The 19,372-nt window shown below is 34.5% G+C and overlaps 1 protein-coding gene across 6 annotated transcripts in view; it reads left to right on the top strand.

Moving 5' to 3' along the window:
- Positions 1 to 19,372, top strand: part of LOC149563833 (transducin family protein / WD-40 repeat family protein) — a 233,478-nt gene that overhangs the window by 91,087 nt on the left and 123,019 nt on the right. For 4 of the 6 annotated variants that reach the window (XR_016364116.1, XR_016364115.1, XM_089826958.1 and 1 more), the window contains exons 12-15: positions 10,378 to 10,524; positions 10,698 to 10,739; positions 10,983 to 11,023; positions 11,978 to 12,064. Coding sequence is in view for 4 of the 6 variants with exons in the window: in XM_089826958.1 (XP_089683084.1) it covers positions 10,378 to 10,524; positions 10,698 to 10,739; positions 10,983 to 11,023; positions 11,978 to 12,064 (317 nt within the window). In the remaining 2 variants the exon portion in view is untranslated. The remainder of the gene's footprint in view (positions 1 to 10,377; positions 10,525 to 10,697; positions 10,740 to 10,982; positions 11,024 to 11,977; positions 12,065 to 19,372) is intronic. The other 2 variants (XM_089826960.1, XM_089826959.1) reach the window with 1 other exon arrangement.

The following is a 19,372-nucleotide window of genomic DNA, read 5'->3' as shown; positions in this document are numbered from 1 at the left end:
ATACAATACCCCCTATCGTTGTCCCCCGGTCATCCTCCCGTTATCCTGAAATTGAGGCCCTTTGCCTCATGTCCCAAAAAATCCTCCCAGCATCCTGACGTCTTGATGAACCCTGTAATGTTTTGCAGATTCTGAGAATAGATCAGACTTCAAATGTAAAGACTAGATAGGCACAAGGATAACCTTCAGCAATAACACCGATATTCAGGTTTAATATGTTGATGAAATTACTTTGGATCTTGGTACAAGTACGAACTGGAGTACTGAAAGTTGCAAATAAACTTGTGAGCCTATGCAGACGTGGAGATCAAACTGTATGTTTTCTGTGTGTCCCCATACTGTCTTCATAGCCCACTAATATATCCATTTCAGAGGGCATGTCCATTAAGGGACATAACACTCAGCATTTAACAAATAATTATTTTACCCTAAGTTAGCGTCTAACTAACAGTTGTTAGTCTGATCTTAACTAAAGTTAGTTAAGGCACAAAACTAAAGACTATTATACCTAGATCGCTGACACTCTTAGAACTAGTATAAACAATTATAAAATGCCATTTCCAATGGAATATATAATGATGAGAGTAAGGTAGGATTTGTACCCAAAGACCTGTGGATTACTAGGTTAATTTCTTAACACTCCCTCTTAACCTAATAATCCTACAGAGAGATATTATATCTAGCAACATCAATATAGATGTTAAGCAAGAATTAATACTCTATATCTGTCTATCTCTTCTCAATACACAGTATTATAAAACATATAATACAAATTCATATTACTAAACCTGTGATATGACAAATCACTGCTACTAGTGATAAAATACATGTTGTGACTCGTAGAAGTTGGTACTTCTAAATCACAACTAGATCCTAAATTTAAGATCTTACAGAATACAGGATAAACTTGAAGAATTTCTAGAATTCTTTCTTTATCCAATTTGTGACCCATGAACAAATCAATGTCACAAGACGATCTAAAATTCACCTGGATCTTACAGTAAAATCTACTGCTAGGACATTATCTAAGAGATCGTCACCTCTCATAATGCCTATTGCACAAGTATTCATTATTTCAGAGATCGTCACCTCTTAAATAATGATTACATATGGTGGAGCCCATAACAGTCAATAGCCAGACAAAATAAAATTTATCATTTTATTAATAATCAAATAGTACAAAAATGAATTACAACTCAACCATACCAAGTCTCTTTCTGAAATGTTCTATCTTTACTCTAGATAGAGGTTTGGTGAGTATATCTGCTGTCTGATCTATGGTACAAATGTATTCCAATTTCACAGAATTCCTGTCTACCATATCTCTTACATAATGGTAAGGAATTTCAATATGCTTGGATCTATCATGAAAAAGGAGGAGGAGGTAGATGAAATGTGTACAATTGAGCATAACTTATTATTCATTATAAAAGGATGAGAATCAGATTTATATTGCAAACACTCCCAAGGACATCATACAAATTGTTGAAGGTATAAATATCCTTTGTGAGAATGAAAGTAAGAGTAATTTTTCACTAATCACTATTCTAAAGAGACACATTATGTTAATGAATGAAGATCAAGGGAACCAGCATGGAGACAACCTCAAGATTTTTTATTTTTTATGGTGTTCCAATAAACAACAATGAAATTGTTGCTATAACAGATTTTAGGGACAGATTTCTTAGTAGTTTTTGCCATGGGACAAAAATGATCAACAATCTTCCATGGTTAGAAGTAGTTCACGAGGACGATCTCAAGCAAGACAAAGATAAGGGGAACCATGGAAGTTCAAACGGTAATATCCTGATTGGTTTTGATGAATATAAGAAGTTCAATATGTTCTATGCAAGTAATTTTGGTAGGAAGTACCACTTGTTTCAAAAATTCATTGCTACATATGGAGTTCTAAGTATGAATTCATTTCCTTTGTTGGTTTTTCAGTGAAGAGTTGATGACATGATGGTGAGTGCTATTGTTAACGATTGTAGCTTTGATCAGATGATTCCAATCGATGAAATGAAATGTTTGAGTAGTCTAGTGGCCTTAAATTTGATATCTTTCTCTAATATTATCATGGAGCATTATATATATATATATATATATATATATATATATATATATATATATATATATATATATGTATGTATGTATGTATGTATGTATGTATGTATGTATGTATGTATAATATATGTATGTTATAATATATATCTATATATATAATATATCTCATATCTATATATGAGAGATATTATACATATACATATTCTATATATAAATTATTATCATCATGATAATACATTGAGAAAATATATTATTTGTGATAACTAATATGAGTTAAGAAGAGACATGTCTCTACAAGAGACATGCCTCTTCATATCATATACATATTCATTGTAAGAGTAACTTGAAACACACATAAATTAAAACAAGTGCTATTACAAGTTATAACAGGTACATAATATCTTTAACATGGTATCAGAGTAGGTTCCCTTCTAGCCTGCAAACAAGGTAGAGAAATTTGTTTGAATTTTGGAATCGGCTGCAAACCAGATCAAATTGCAAAATTAATTATGTGTTGCTCAAGAAATTTGACGACTAGCATAAATAAGCTTCAACCCAAACTCCAACTTTTGAAGAAAGTCAGAAATGGAAGAGAGAGATGGAAAATGTTTTGACATTCGTATCTGCATTATTTTCTAGAAGCCTCAAGCATGGTCTTGTTCCCAAAATCAAGCTTCCCAGAGTGTATTCCAGTGTTGTGATTTATTCATCAAGGTCGTGTTAGGATTTCCAAGATTTGTACACACTATCTAGAGCAGTGAAATAAATATTATCCATCCTTGACAAAAGAGCTGATAGAGGATGTTGCTTCTAATGGTGATGATGGTAGTGGGACCACTTGTATTAGCAAAATAAAATCATGACGCTTCCAATTGTAGTCATAGGTTAAGTAAACACTGATCCACTAGTTCTTCAAATGAAGGGATTCATTGCAAAAGTCGTAGATGCATTTCAATGCTCAACTTGCAGGTGAATATTTTTGTTCAAGGATGCATGTATAGGAGTACATACGAGTGCACAAGCTACAAGAGGTTTTGGCATGTAAAACAAGGGCTTGCGCTTGGTAGGGTACTTGTTACTGAATATATGGTGAATCTCCAAATACATGGAAAGTTAGAACCCCTAGCTTTTGATGTTGCCCATGCAACCATTGTTCTATTGTGAAAGAAGTATTCATGTTAGCATGAATTTGGAGCAAATTATCAAGGTTCATGCACAACTTATCGTTGGATGACCAATAACAAAATTTTGGGACGATGCTCAAGCACATTTGTTTAACTTGTTCAGAGGTTAACAATGTCACCCAACTTCCACGTACCAATAGAAGCAAACTATCTTCTCACACTAGTATAATCTATTTAATGGTTGTGGAAATAATGTTACAAAGGCTAAGTCTTCTGCGATGCGAGAACTAGAAACATACGTAGATATTGCTTGGTATTAGTACTAAAGAGCATTGGGTGGATTGTCATCATTGAAGGAAGAGTCACAATAAAGAAATGTGCTATCTTCTTGCGTGTGAGGTTCATATACAAACAATAATAATACACAAGAGATTGACTTTTTCTGTTAGATCTTTGTCTACAGGCCAGTCACATTATAGATCAATCAATCTCGAAGCGGGCATATCACACATTGATTGACAAACTGCTGCCAATGTCAAGTTATATTAGAAGTTGGCGTGTCTTATCCTTGACATCACATTCGATGATTTTTATCGCAGAACGTGGCATCAAAGTAGGGAGTGATTCATTTTGCAATACAAACTCAACTCGATGCCTTGCACATTGATTTCTCTCTCATTCATTCGACAAAATATGGAAGATTCAATCTACAATGGGTTTAAGAATTGCATCACCTAAATCCTTAATCAAGTTCTTATCAATAACATATTGATCAACCCCACCATTTATGTCCTGCTTGTAGCCTATGCTTACACCATCAAAGAGGCGAGTGCGTTTGCAATCAAACCTACTAGATTGGTGATTCTTTGGAAGAAGTGGAAGTTCTTTCAGGGGAATAGTAATCAAACGAAATTGAAAACAAAAACATCAACAATCATCAATTGGTCAATCATAACAAATAATTGTTTTTTATGAATACAAGGTGTTCAACGAATTCATTAATTAGAAATTGAAAACAATGAGTGCAAGGTCTAAATATAGTAGGGCTAATCAGGACTCTCAAAAGTAGATGATAGCTCATTTAATGTACTAGTAGGAGCATCATGTATTAGGAGAAGACAAGAGGTTTGATTGCATCGCAGATTTAAATTCTGGGCAATAAAAGAGTTTAGATTTCTTGGACACAACATGAACATTCCACAAGGGAATGTGTTAATTATGTCTAGCTTAGTTTTGCAGAATTGTGGAATTGATACAATTTAGGATGACCATTCAATTTCTTTTTCTAGTTGGGTTGAAGATAAACTTTTTTTGTTGCTTCTGGAAGCAACCATCAACAAACAAGAATTGGAGGTTGAGTTTCATGAACAAAATCTTTAGTGTCAACAAGTAACTTATTAGCACAAGATACTCATAATTGGGCATTAAATGGACTTTTCTTATGATGAGAGGGCCTTCATCCTTAAACAAGTATAACAATGAGATCTATCCTCAAGATTTTGAAGCAAGGTGACACATTCTACAAAGGGTAGAAATACCAAGTTGACTTCGAACAAGGAGTACTTGGATCACTTGGACAAAGAACTTGAGGTTGCTAGAGTGCATTCGACCCAGAATTGGTTACAATGTAGGAACTGACATTTTCATTAGTGATCCATTAGGAAGGATATTAATGAACATCTTTAGAGAAGAAAAAGAACAAAAAGATGTTTACCGTATTTGTTGTGATGCTAAATTGTTCAACAATATAAGAGAGGGAATTTTACATTGTGGGGGGGAATAATAACCAATATTCCATTCCCATTTGAACCATCCTTAGAGGGGGGATTTCAGAGAGGACACACTATCTAAGTTCTAATTTGAACCATCTTTAGTGGTGATATGATTCAAAGGGGAGATGTCTCTCAAACAATGTGAGAATGTATTTTTTGATTTGATGTATATGGACCTCTATTGAAGCAACTTGTATCAAGGATATGTAGGGATGCTCTTCTAGGAAGAGGAGGATGGTGCATTAGGAATGTTGCTGAGGTATTTTTTGTGGGTGATAACATCCAGGATTATGAAATAGAGTCAAGACAAAGGGGCTTTCCTAATAAGAGGGAGAAAATTGCGGTAGGATTTTATTCAAATATGAAGATGGTCATATAACTATTTTCTGTAGGACTGAGTTATGATAGTAACTCCAAAGTGGTCTTGGATCTAGCACCTTCAGCCACATATGAATCATGTTAGATAATAAGAGGCTCTTGAAGGAAGACATCTTTGATGATTGAGATTATGAGTATCCTTCTATATCAAGAGGGAGCCTGACATTTCATTAGAGGCAACCTTGGATGAAGAGGTTAGGATGTTGTTACATGTACATAAGAGAACTACATAATCTTAATATTAAATGTTGCCAAGCCTGAGGATAAGTCCACAATTTGGTACATTCACTCATGTTACTATGAATTAAGGTATGCATTTGTGACAGATAGTGCAGATAGAGGACATGCTTTAGTTGACTTTTTGAGGATCTTGGTTATATTGATTTAGAGGGAGTAGACTATATTAAGATGGACTCTCTAGTGATCAAGATACTATAGTAGTTAAAGAAGTATGATTCATGAGATATAATTCCATATGTGTAAACTAAAAGGCCTTTATGTGAATGCCTAAATCGTAGATGAATACTTGGAATGCTATTCATTAAGAGTACATTATTACTAAAGATCTGACAACCGATATTTTCTCCAAAGCCTTCAACCAAAGTGAAGTTTGTACTTTAATGAAGGCAAGCTCAGAGTTATATGAAGCCCTTATTGAGAGGGAAACTCAACATTAGTGATTTCCTAAGATGTATCTTAATGTCCTCTCTCAGAGAAAAGTTTGAGGTAAATACCCTTGTTCCACCATCTAGGAATATTCATGGTGGACCCACCCTTTGATATGGTTCATGGTGGATGTCATGTGGGTTATCACATGATCTTGTGAAAGTTTCTTGAGAGGTGATGATCTTTCAATAAGTTTATTTGTGGTTGTTGTGGTTGCTGTTGTAAGGTGACGATCTTACAATATTCTAACTTGTTATCACAATGGATGTTATAATGTTGTCCTTGGAGATTATGATAGTGCATATCTCATGTAAATTGAGTTAGTAGTTACTAGGTTATAGCATGCTTTATGCTATGAGACTTAGTATATGGAGACAACATGTGTAGAAATTTTCCTCAGTAGGCATCATGCGACTTGATGCCAGTGCACATACCAAGGGAAATATAATCATGCTGAATATCTTATGGCAAATATTCTTGTATATACCATACTTTGATGATACAAAAAGGTAACATCTTCATATCATATACATATTCACTATAAGAGTAACTTGAAACACAAAGAAATTAAAACAAGTGCTATTACAAGTTACAACAGATACATACACCGAGATCATTGATAGCTACTTATGGCTTTTCCGAATTTGGGAAGTGTACATTGACAAGTCCTTACTTGCGGTTGACAGGAAATGCATTCTTGGAGAGGTCAAAAATTAAATTTTCAGCTTTAATAATGTTAAATACCATTCGTTGTTGCATGGCTGCAAACTTGTTTTTATGTGATTATATGTCTGTAGACTGTAGTTTTGATAGAGTAGAGCAGTGAAAACATGGTGGGTCTGAGTTTAATAGATATGAGCATCAATGTTTACTAAAAGAAGGTGGTACTTATTAGCTTGACTGCATTGTGAGGAGTGCATATCATTTCTTTTCTATCCCACAGTTTGATGGGTTGATTATGCTTATGATAACAAATAAGAAGAAATTGAATGGTTGGTATAAAGAGGGTTATGCTTCATCATGGAACAAGATGTACTTTCTTTCAGGAAGAGGATATGCAGCCTATAGAATTTCCAGATTGCATTTTACAAATGATAATTATGATTGGTTATAAAAATCTAAAACTAAGAATGAGTTGAAGACTTCAGGTGATGGAAGTGATAGTCCTTCAAATTGGCCTTTGGATCTTATAGATGAATGAGTTGTATTTGAACATATTGCTTTACAGTGTGGTAGGTTTTGATTTGTGTTGTCCCGGAATGTGCCATAGAGCTGCTTGCAAACTTATATGGGATCCTGGTATTGGTATGTAGATTCATGATTGCTAGAGGACAAACAATTTCTATGGAGGGAGTATTGTAATGCCCCTTTTTTGGGACATTTGGAAGCTAATTGACAAATTAATTAAGTATGAAAGATGACTTTAATGGAGCTTATTGAAAAATAATAGTGTCATATTATTTTAAAAGAAGGGGATAAAAAAGAGACAAAGAAAAAGAATTTAAAGAGACAAAGAAAAAGAATTTAAAGAGACATGTAGAGGGGAAATGGAGAGTTCTAGGATGTGTTATAAAGAACATGGAGAGGCTCATTCTGAAGATGCATGGTTTATGCTATAATATTGTTTTTGTCCTGGAGAATTCTGGGAGGATTTGGCTTTCAGTTCTGAAACCTAAGGATGGAAACCTTCAGGATTTCTTGGTGGATTGGATGGAAACCTAATTCACTTCTTGGTCAATTCACAACATAGTTAACAGCTGGGCAGATTTGCTATGAGAGGTAGTTCACATCTGTTGAACAGATTGTAATGGTTCATCTTCTTGATCAAGTTCAGATCATATTTCAGCCTGATTTTATATGATTTCATATATCTGTTCAATAGAGTGAATTCAGTATGCATGCATATTGTTTATTTAAATTTCTGTGCAACATTTGGGAAAATTCTGAAACAAAATCCTAGCGGGATATTACAGTTTGAGTAAATTACAAGAGATATTTGCCTTATTATAATTCTATAGAAATATATTAATTTGTTTTTGTGATGTTTGAGAGTAAACTTGCATGTTTTTTACTGTAAAAAATGTTTTTCTATATTGTCTTAAGATTAATTTGTTGCAAATGAATTATTTTGGAGGATTTTTTTTTCAACAGGTTTAAAGGGTTGGTGTTTAACTAAGAATATTTGGTTTCTAAACTATAATTTAGATAGATGTGGTTCTTGGTAATATTTGTGTTAGAAACTAAAGCGGTACAACTAAGATATTTTGTCAGTTTAAATTTGTTTTCTGAGACAGCTAGAAGTTCTGTTGGAACTCAAGCAAATAATTTGTTTCATTTTATTTACAATAAAAAATCATTTAAGGATTGTGGCCAGATTTGTTGTGTTCCACTAAATTATAAGAAATAATTGCCTTATAAGTCTCTTGTTGAGATATATCTATTTGTTTCTATGGTCTTTGAGACTATGCAATTTTCCCACTATTGAGGTTAGTTTGGGACAAGTAATACCTACAAAATAAATGTTAGAACTTAAACAATAATAAATCTAACTACTCTAGTCTATCCTCTATCTTAAACCTCAATCTTAAGGACGTCTCCAGATCGGGCTTCATAGCTCATAGCCACCTCGTTGTCTTCCCGAGAACACACCTCTTAAGATTCTTCTTAGACAGGACATCCTCTATCCAAGGCCAATCACATGTGCATATGTTGACATCATCAGAATATTCTGGCGCATGGAGATTATCTATTGATTCCTGGCCATGGTGGTCAGGTGGAGATCTTCAAATCTCGCATACCCTATGCTTTGAGTCTCATTAATTTCCATGGTGTCAGTCCAATGGATTGACACAGTATTATCCATTTCTCATCTAGCCATTCATAGAGGATTACTTATCTCTCGCACTGACACAATAGCCATTTAAACGAGGATTACACTTCCTTTACTAGCACTATGAAGTTTCGATGAATTACTTAGAATCATAAGAGATTATTTCAACTAATTCTTTCACAAACATAATGTCAATTATTAAATATTATTTTGAGTGAATATATTTTAAGTACACTTATACATATACAAATGCAAAAACCATATATATCCTAGTTAATAATTGTGGAAGGAAAATTATTTCATAAAGCTCTTGACTAATAAAAATATCTTTTCCTTATCAATAAAATATGTTATTAATATTACATACGTTATTAATAAAAGACATTTCTTTGAAATATCACATACCTTATATAATGGATCGCTATAATTTCGGGCCTGATATCTTTCATTTGGGGCACATCGGATTGCACATTATTTTTGAATATGATATTATTTTTGGTGGGTTATCTTACATTACCTTTCGTACTTTTCTCATGTGGCACTTTTATGGAACGAGGGGGGTGTTTTTAATATTTGAAGCTGCTCCCCTTTTATCTCTTTCTACCCGTCCATATCCATTGGTGGCATTCTGTTATAAGTATTTCTTTATTTCTCCCTTTTTATGTGTTTTTCTCCAGTTTTACATTCACGCCCCCCCTTAAATAGGGTGGGTCTTCTCTACTATAATAGTCATGTCGTTTTGTATCACCTTTTACAAAATGGTTTTTCTTTAAGTTTTAATAATTATAGATTCATCAATTACTATTGCGTAGTGTTTAGTTATTATTATGTGAATAATAGTTGTTTATCTTACGGTTTATTTATTTATTTAATGTTAGTTATTAATGTCTAATATTTTCATATATGTTATAATTAATTAGTAATTGCACAGTAATTCTATTTTATTCAATTATGCAATCATTTCAATTAAAAATATTTTATCATTGTGATTTATATCAAATCTTATTATGAGAGGGGATATTACAGATTAAACTTGTGGGTTTTCTATCGTAACACATTTTCTATTTTGCAATTGAAAAATTCTCTGATGATCTATATTGTTTACCCTTCTAAAAGTTAGTGTTTTGAATTAATAATTATCGATTCTAAAACTATAACTTTTTGCTAGATGTGTGGTATTTGGTATTTGATTGTTTCAGAAACTAAGGTGGTACAACTAACAGTTTTTTGTTTGTTTTCAGATTTATTATTTTTCCACAATCCATTAATTGATAACTCTAGCAAATAATTTGTTTCATTTTATTAGTCAAGACATACTATTTTGTTGATTATTCTAGTATAGCTGTACTGTGACCTAATGTGTTTTAAAGTCTCATTGAACTGTTATAGCAATTCTTGGACATTAATAATACATTTGTTGCTGTTTTTAGAGTATTTGGTAATATGCAATGCTATGTTCCACTTTTGTGGAAGTGCTTAGGTACATAAATAGTTTATTGAAATATTGTTCTGACGGGATTATATCATTTAAATTCTGGTGCAGACAACCCTTATTATGTTGCAGAACAATGGCTTCTTAGGGAAGGGCTCCCAATGACATATAGGGAACAAGTTGTAGACTTTATTATGAAAAACACAGGACAGGCAAATGTTCGTCTTGACAATTCGTTTGTTGATCCTTATACTGGTGGTATGGGAAAACTAGACCTCTATTCTTTTTACGTTATGTCCTAGAACACTTGCATGCGTAATCAGGAAATGGAGGATGATCATAAACTAAAAATTGGTTTCCTGATCGAGATGCTTTAGTGCAGTTCTAACATTTGGCCCTCCAGAGTTTGACTAGATGTCTATAATTTGCAGCTAATGCTTACGTGCCTGGACAACCATCATCATTAGTGTCAGGTATTAGCCATTCTTTACCATAATTCTTTCATATGTAATTTATTGTTGAATATATAATGGTAAACAATTCAGGTATACTATGGATATGCCAGTCTGAAATTGTCATTTGTGAAGTCCATACTAGTTCTTTTCAAAAAGGTCTTTCACTAGATAATGTTTATGGTTATTTTAGTTTTTTCAGTTGAGGTTGTTGAACGATGCATTCTTATTATTTCTAATATGGTTGATATTTCTAAACATTAGTAGGTCAGACTCAGAAGTATACTTTCAAGCATATTCCAAAGGTAATGGTTGTGTTTCTTACTTGGTGTTTATTTGAGTGAATCTGTTGTTGGTTGCTAATTTCCAATAAAATTGAATCTATTAGTTGCTCTTTCTGTAATGAAACAATTCTTCCATTGATAATGCTATTTAAAATTGGTGCTGTGTCAGTTTTCATTCCTAACTGTCATTTGATATTACATTCGTCCCTTTTTATTGAAAGAATCTTGCTTAATTGATGTTTCCACATAAATATAACTAATCTTGGTTGTTGCTATAGAATGTCTACATCTCTTACTATAGCCTTGTTGCTTGAGAATGTGCTCATGTAAATTTATTTGTTAGCCTTGCCAAACATTTTAAAATCTGATTGTGGGTGTTCTTGGCTTGAATGCAAATGTTTTTTTTATTGGTAGCATCTTGCTCTTCCCTTATCTAAAATTTCAGAGAGATGAATGGGAATTACACACGTGTCATTTATTGGAGTTGCTGTTTTTTCAGGAAGTTCCACTACAGATATCATTATCTCATTCAGCTTTTGAGATGTTGCCTATTAAATTTCAAATTTTGTTGGGCTATTACCCACTCGGCCAACAATGCATTTGCCTCCCAGTATTTCAAATTTGTAGTGTGCAGATTGTTTTTGCCCTTTTTTGTTGACCGTGCTGGTTATGGGCTTCTTGGCTTCTATTGAAACTCATCAGTAATAAATGAATGGAAATGTTGCATATTGTGTCTATAATTACTTGGTTTTCATAGTCAAAGTTTTTGGGTAAGATTTTAATGAAATAATCATTTCTACTTGATGTTTTTTTCATATGCACTGACATGCATCTAGATAAATGATAAACTGTTACAACACACACTTGGTTTATATGTGTTTCTTTTTTTTTCTCTTTTTGGTAAAAAAGTATTGGGTTATGCATTTATATTCCTGTTTTTTACAGTGAACTTTGACTAATTTTATTCTCTTGCAGAGAGGAATGCTGTCTTTTGATACGGCACAATTTGATGGTATTCTTCGGAAAATTGCTGAATTTAGTAGCTCTCTGGCATCAGATGAGGTAGTACTTTTAGCAAAAAATGTCCTCATTAAAGATCATTTCTATTAGATTGAAATTAAAGTACTATACAACCTGGATGCTGAATAATAATATTGTTGTTTTTTATTGTAGTTATCGTCCTGTGAAAATGTATACTCCTTTCACATCCATTATTTTCATAAGAGAACATCTCAGACAGCAAGGCCTTGAAGTACTTTGAAACCTTTAGATTAGCCAAATCAATGCATACCACATGAGTTTCAAAGATTTAGTCTATTGATTTGGAAAGATATTATGATTATAAAGGCAGTGTTCATCTGACTGGTCAGTGCTGTGATGAGGGAAATCAATTGCTTCCCAAGTACCATGTATCCACATTTGCAGTCCATCTGGTTGTCTATTCAGGTCTTTTTGGCTTCTGTTGGTATGCAGTTATAGGGAGATAGTTGCAAAGCATATCATGTAGTAGAGTTGTCTATTTTGCAAAATATGTTAATTTAATAATTTAAAGAGCCATCTTTTACGTGTACAGGTCATCGGATTCTTTTTTTCAGGCCTTCTTTGCTATTATTGGTATTGAGTCTTGCAGTAAAGGGATAATGCGACCTAAGATTAACATCTATCGTGTAGTATAAATAATTAAAAACCCTTTTTTTGTGGACTACAGTTTTGCTCTGCATGCAGTCAGAACAAACACATCATGTATATAATATTAGTTTGCCTAATCTTCCTTTCATTATGCATATGGTATCCATGAAAATACCTATTTTTAAGGTTTTTACTACTTTCTGTTCCCATACTAGTCTAATGGTAGCTGGTATATATGAGAAATGTATAACAAAGAGTTGATTTTTGGAAGATGTGCTTCTGTGGATATTTATTGTACTCAATGGGAAGATGGTGGAAGAAAATGTGGGCATGTTGAAGCTTTGGTGTGTGAGGTGAAGAGCACACAAGAAGTACTGAGAGGGTTGTTGAAGCTTTGCATGAAACTACATAAAACATAAAGTGAGCAACCATCAAGATGCTAATACCACATTTCTCGTGGAAAACCCCTTTGGTTCAAAAACCACGACATACGATAGATTTCATTCAGCTTATGAGCACCATGCCGGATTACATAAGTAAGCACAAACCCACAAAGAGCACCGACTTTCAGAGAGCACAAACCCTTCTTGAAGCACCAAATTCCACTTGCTGAGGCACCGACTTCAGTTTAAGCACCAGCACAAAAAAAAAGAAAGGAGAACAGTTTTCAGCCTGCACACAGCACCTCAATCACAATCCATAAGTTACACAGCACCTCTAGGTCCGTTTGTGGTCTCTTGTTGGACAAATTAGTTTATCTTATCTTATCTATAATTCTCAGCAGTATACCAATTGATATACATCATTTGCAGTAGATCAAATCATAGCTATTTTTTTTCAATTGTCTAGTTTACCAGTTTGCATGATAGATCTTTCAAAAAATATATTCAGGATGAGGATATCAAACAGTTCATAACCCCTGACAAACCATTATCAATTTATCAGTCACATGTCTAGCTCAGAACACTAGCCTCTATTTCAACCCATCATAAGAAGCTTGATTTCAAGTCATTTTTAATTTGTTACAACTTGACTACCTTTATCATCCAGCAAAAAAAATGTAATGGTAATATTCACAGCAATAAAAAATCACAACATTTGAAAGGAAGGTACAGAATTGAAGGATCACTCCACTCAAAAACTGCTCCACTCAAATAATATTTGCAGTTACAATAATCTTCTGCTGCAATCATAAAAACGTTTTCAAGGCCCACCCAATGATGAATAATGACTGGCATTATAAATCTTTTCTCCCCTTTTATGATTCGAACAAGGAATCATGTCAGCTAACCATGATTTTTTCAATAAATGTTCCTCAGCTCGGCTATTGAAAGAATAATCACTGCACACGTCAATATAGCATCCACATTTGAAATGGCATAGAATGAAATTTTATTTCACTGCCCAGTCATCCTAAGTGATTATCATACATGAGAAGCTGAAGCCAACACTTTGAATGAGTCACCTCTCACATTAAAGAGGTTACATGGGGATGTGAAGCTTTCCATAATGTTATTATATACGGGATGGGACCATATAAAAGCTAGCCAACATTCACGAAGACTAATGCTACCCCTAAACAAAGATATAGAGCCATTAAATATTCCAATGCTGACAAGCATAAGATCTGACTTGGCATGGGCAATAGATATGCAAGCAGGTGATCTTGACAACTACACAACTAAAGCCAAATCTCTACTATTTTGAGTAATCCTTATAGACTTATATGACCTTGATCATCAACCTTTGACATCAATGATCAATGACAACCTAGTCAACATAAGGTTGGTGTAAGAGGAGAGTTCTTAATAGCCATGGATTTAACACTAGATTGTGATGTTAAGTTTGTTGTGCTTTGCGACCTTGCTATGTTCAAAATGCAACAAACTTCTCTAGTTCATTGCTTGCATTATAGTGGTTTAGAAGAATTCTCGAAGGTGATTGAAACTTCTTTAACAGTCTTTTATTTCACATCAGTCATAATTAGTGGTGTGGAGAACAAAAGGAACACACAAATTGATGGGGAGCAACTAAAGATTCGCCAAACTACACTACTTGGGGGTTATAGATGAGCCAAAAAAGACAATCAATTGTCCTCCTGACAATGTAGTTAATCCAAGGCTTAGGGAAGACTTCAATATAGACTCCATTTCATTGGTATGAATGTTTCAAACCCCTCTTGGATCCCTAACTCTTCCCACCTATTGTGTTCCTTTGAAACTATGCATTCCTCTTAAGGTTCAACCCTTAATAACCTTACAAAACCCTTACCATGGGCTTTTACCAGTTGCCATGGGCAGAATGAACCCCTGACATTTTTCTAGAACTAACTCAACCAATTTGGATGATTTTTACCCCTTATACTTTCTAAAACTCAAACTGGTTCTGATAAACCTAGATGGGAAGGCTAATTCTTATTAGGTCTGTCCACTCTGTTTCTGGAACTTTACTTTAAACTTTCCCATAGGACCACACAAAGAAATGGCCTTTTCTGATATCCTTCTGGGAGTTCCTTGAATCCCCAAAAGACCAATTCCTGACTTTTACAACAAACTCCAAATGCTCATTGAGCTAGTTTGAGGATTACACCTAGTTGGGCCAAATTTGCGAAGCAAGTACTAGGGTTTTAATCACCAGAACCTGATCAACACTCCAGACACCTTGGGGCACACATATAAACTCCAAATCCACCATTATAGATCGATCTCTATGAGTACTCTTTTAACTGCAATGAATTTTGCATGCTGCTGTAACTCGTGCACATTGAGATGCAGGGCCAGGGCATAATTCTTTCTTTCAAATGCCTTAATATTTCTGTCTGAAACCACTAGCATTCTATAATACACTCTCATAGCTTAACTTCCACCTTAGGCCATAAATTTTTGAGGGTAAGAATTCAAGCTAGAGACATCTCTTGATTGAACCCTTGGTTATGTTGTTTGAATGGTCCAGTGAACAAAATAAATTTGTAACTTCCTTCAAACTGAACAAAAGAATCCAAACCAAATACAAATGAGGGCTAACACATTCTATTTTCTAACCATGCCACTTAGAGTATCATCCCAATCCAAATACACAAAGGTCGTACTACAGTCAGATTGATGGGAAAATCAAAACAGTTTATTGCTTCCTTCACTCCAAAATCCTCCAAGCACATGCCTGATGCATTAAGAGGACATAAATGATGGTTTTAGAACTACCCCAACTGGCTTCAACTAAAATGTGAGCTGGTTAGTTGTTGGAAACAACTTACTTGAAAAGTCTCAACTTTTGCATCTTTTGTGCAAAAGTTTCGTGACAACATTTTTGACAATTTATTAACTTTTTGCACAAAAACTTCGGACAACTAACAAACCTACTCAAAACCTTCCAAATGGTAACATTAGGCCATCTTACATCATTTTAGGTCCCCTAAGACCATTACATTGCAATTTTATCCTTGGAGCAACTTTTGAATCAATTTGAACAATATGGCTCTAAATGTCGCTAATGGCCATTGAGTTCCAAACCTTGACTCTTTCTATCTTTCCTATTACACGATTACAAGAGATGACCCACGGGGCCTTTTAGGGTTATTTGACACAAGTCTAGACCACCTGTTAGACAGGACTTTATTGATGATCCTAGGTGCCCCTTCACCAAGAACTCTACTCACATAGATCTCGGCACTTGTCTGCCTCACCCATAGAACATAGTACCAGGTTGCCTTACGTTTGTTGCTCTGTTTGTACGCTTAGGATCACTGCTTATGCATTTCACCCCTAGATATTGGTGCTAGACAACCTCATGTTTGAGATTCTTTCTGTAGGTTCAAGAAGATTGGCTTTTGGACTGCTGATAAAGGGTACTCTTCTCATACACACAAACACATGCTTTGATGTCACTTGATGAAGGGGTACCCCCTCAACACTTTCATACATAATAATAACATATAATAGATAGAAATTACTATAAAGAAATAACTAATTTGTTTTACTTTAGTAACATGTATTACAATATTCGGAAAGACTTACAAACCACAGGCACATAGGCTTTCTCATTACAAAAATATCTGCAAGTTGGAGCTACAAGTTGTACTTCTAAAACACTGCAATAAGAGAGCTAATTTTCTCAACTTCGAGTGATGAATCGATAAGAAAAACATCCCAATTCATAGTAATTTATGTGCAGGAATCAAACCATGAGCTATAATTGTTAATGTTTTGGTAGCTGCAAGAGAATCACTCATGCCTGTGTTTATCATCTTTAGTGGAGACTCCATCATGACTATGTTTTTTGCGATATGTAATCTTTATGTCCATCTTTATCATCTTTAACAGAGACTATCATGACTATGCTTGTTGTGATATGTAATCTCAAATGTATATATTTTGAAGATAGACATTGCTCTTATGCTTTCTTGTAGATGTCAATGTATATGTTTGTGTGTTGTTCTTTCATTATATTGCTTCTTCAGAATAGAGGTAACATGTCAGTGGATGTAATATTTGGTATTGTGAGGTGTATCGTGGTTATGAGGTGGCTCATAATTTAAACGGTTCACGTATTGATGGTAATGGTTGAGTGTAACAATAGTCTCTTTGTATTCCTTGTTGGGGGCCTTCCAATTTTGAGGAAGGCATATACATATACATATACATATTGATTTAAATGGTTCATGTATTGATGGTAGTGGTTGAGTTTAATGATAATCTCTTTTTACTCCTTGTTGGAGGCCTTTCAGTTTCAAGAAAGGCATATATATATATATATATATATATATAGGTATGTATGTATGTATATATGTGCCACAACAAGAAATGTGGGCAGTTGTTGCCGTTTTGAGATTTCATGCGATCTTGCCTTCACTGTTCGAGACCCCTTGTTTTCTTTACAATTCAAATATTATTTTTGGTAGTGATATGATATTGATTTGGTTGTTCTACGTATTCAACATTAAGATGACACCAGTTCTATGATATCAAAGATTTAGTTGTGATAGGAGTGTCGTCATTCATTCTTCTCTAAATATATATATGAGTATTATTCATATTATTGTTGCAAAGTATTTTTGCGATTTGTAAATGCTCGTTTCTTGTGTATGAGATTCACATTAGTTGTCAACAATTTGTTTATTCAGCCAGGCTGAGATTTTTGTAGTGGAAGTTAGGCCTATTGTTTGACTGTGGGTAGATGTCAATTATAAGGAAGAAAATCTTTTGTCTTTGAATCATGAATGATAATCTTGAGATTGTTGATAACGAATCATAGCTAACCTTAACAACTAAGCCCCGTGAATGCTTTAACTCCATGATTTAGTGAGATCCTTGTTAAGGTAGATCTTAGTGGGAAGAGGCAAGAGCTTCCTCCTTGCTTGAAGAACCAACAAACTATCGACAAGTGCGAGAAACCTGAGGAAAAGGACACCATCTTTCCCAATCCATTTTCTGTCAAGTGTAATATCTGTAATCTCCTTAATCACATACTCCAAGCATATTTACTTTCTTAAGTTCATTGTTTGACTTTGAACACATATAATAACTGTTACAACATGTATTAATGTGTTGAAACTATCTCTTGTATCATTATCGTTGTTCCACCGCTTCTTTTAGAATTTTTAATTAACATTAGCCTTCAATCTATTGAAGACTCTCGACGCTGATCTTTGAGAAAGGAGTAGCCCACAGTGAGATGATTGGTGGAGGAGGGAGGAAGGCCCTGAACCCGCAGGGTGAGCTATCGAGCCTGTCTAACATGCTCATCATCCAATTTGGCATGGACAAGCTTGTCGACCTCTAAGAGTGGCACATTAGTAGAATTGCTGCAAAGCAAGGTCCACGATTTTAACTATTGCTCAGTTTCAGATGCAAGGGAGGACTGCTTGCTAACTTGGCCTATTGGTCTTTAATTTGCCGAACCTATTCTTTTTTAGACTCAACCAACGATGCAAGGTGAACAAAGACATTGTCTAATGCGGAAGAAAAACCAACAAACTTTGATTTTAGCTCTATAATAGAGGTGGACAAAGCTTGGACCATTCTTTCAGGAGTAAATTCTCGTTGTCAAGCTTGGCAATACGGTTCACAAGCCGCTGGTGGGCAATTGGCGTGAGCGGGGGTCCATAACTCTATGTTTAGAAGAATAATAGTAAAGAAGAAAACATAACCAATGCTAACCCAACAACAGAAAAGAAATCACACTAGTAAAAACGGAGGGAGACGCCAAAGCTAACGTCCATATACAAACATGACTGTTATGGTAAATCGATGTTGCTTTAGTTGTATTACACAAAGGAGATGAAAGTGTCATGTCCCCTTTTCAAATAATTAAAAATAATAAACTTTGCTAAGGCAGGCAAGCTCCAGAAAGGTGAAGTTTCGGCAAAAGGGGCTAATCTTTGGAAACCAATGGACTAATAAATTAAAATTATTATTAAATTATATTTTATTAACCCTTCTTGGACGTGAGTTAGGGTTATGCCCTCTTTTAAGGGGTTTGGAGAGATTTTGGGCTCATTCTAGAACTTGATTTTTGCTCATTTCTTTGTTGTTCTTCAGAGGCTGCCAAACCTGTGGAGAAGGAGACCCAAGAACGGGAGTTTGCAGGTTTTTAGGAAGGCTAAGGATGGGAGTTTGAAGCCATTCCATGTGCATGCTCATGCAGAGTTTGCCTTTGTGCTGAACAGTGCAGATTTGTGAGTTTTCGGGTGTGTTTTTTGTAAGAGTTTGGTGTTTCCGGTTGAGTATTTCATATCAGTTTGGG

Source organism: Cupressus sempervirens, chromosome 4 (genome assembly GCF_028749045.1).
Source record: "Cupressus sempervirens isolate cs-2001-9-10 chromosome 4, ASM2874904v1, whole genome shotgun sequence".
Taxonomy (NCBI): domain Eukaryota; kingdom Viridiplantae; phylum Streptophyta; class Pinopsida; order Cupressales; family Cupressaceae; genus Cupressus; species Cupressus sempervirens.
This window is presented reverse-complemented; position numbering and strand designations above follow the sequence as displayed.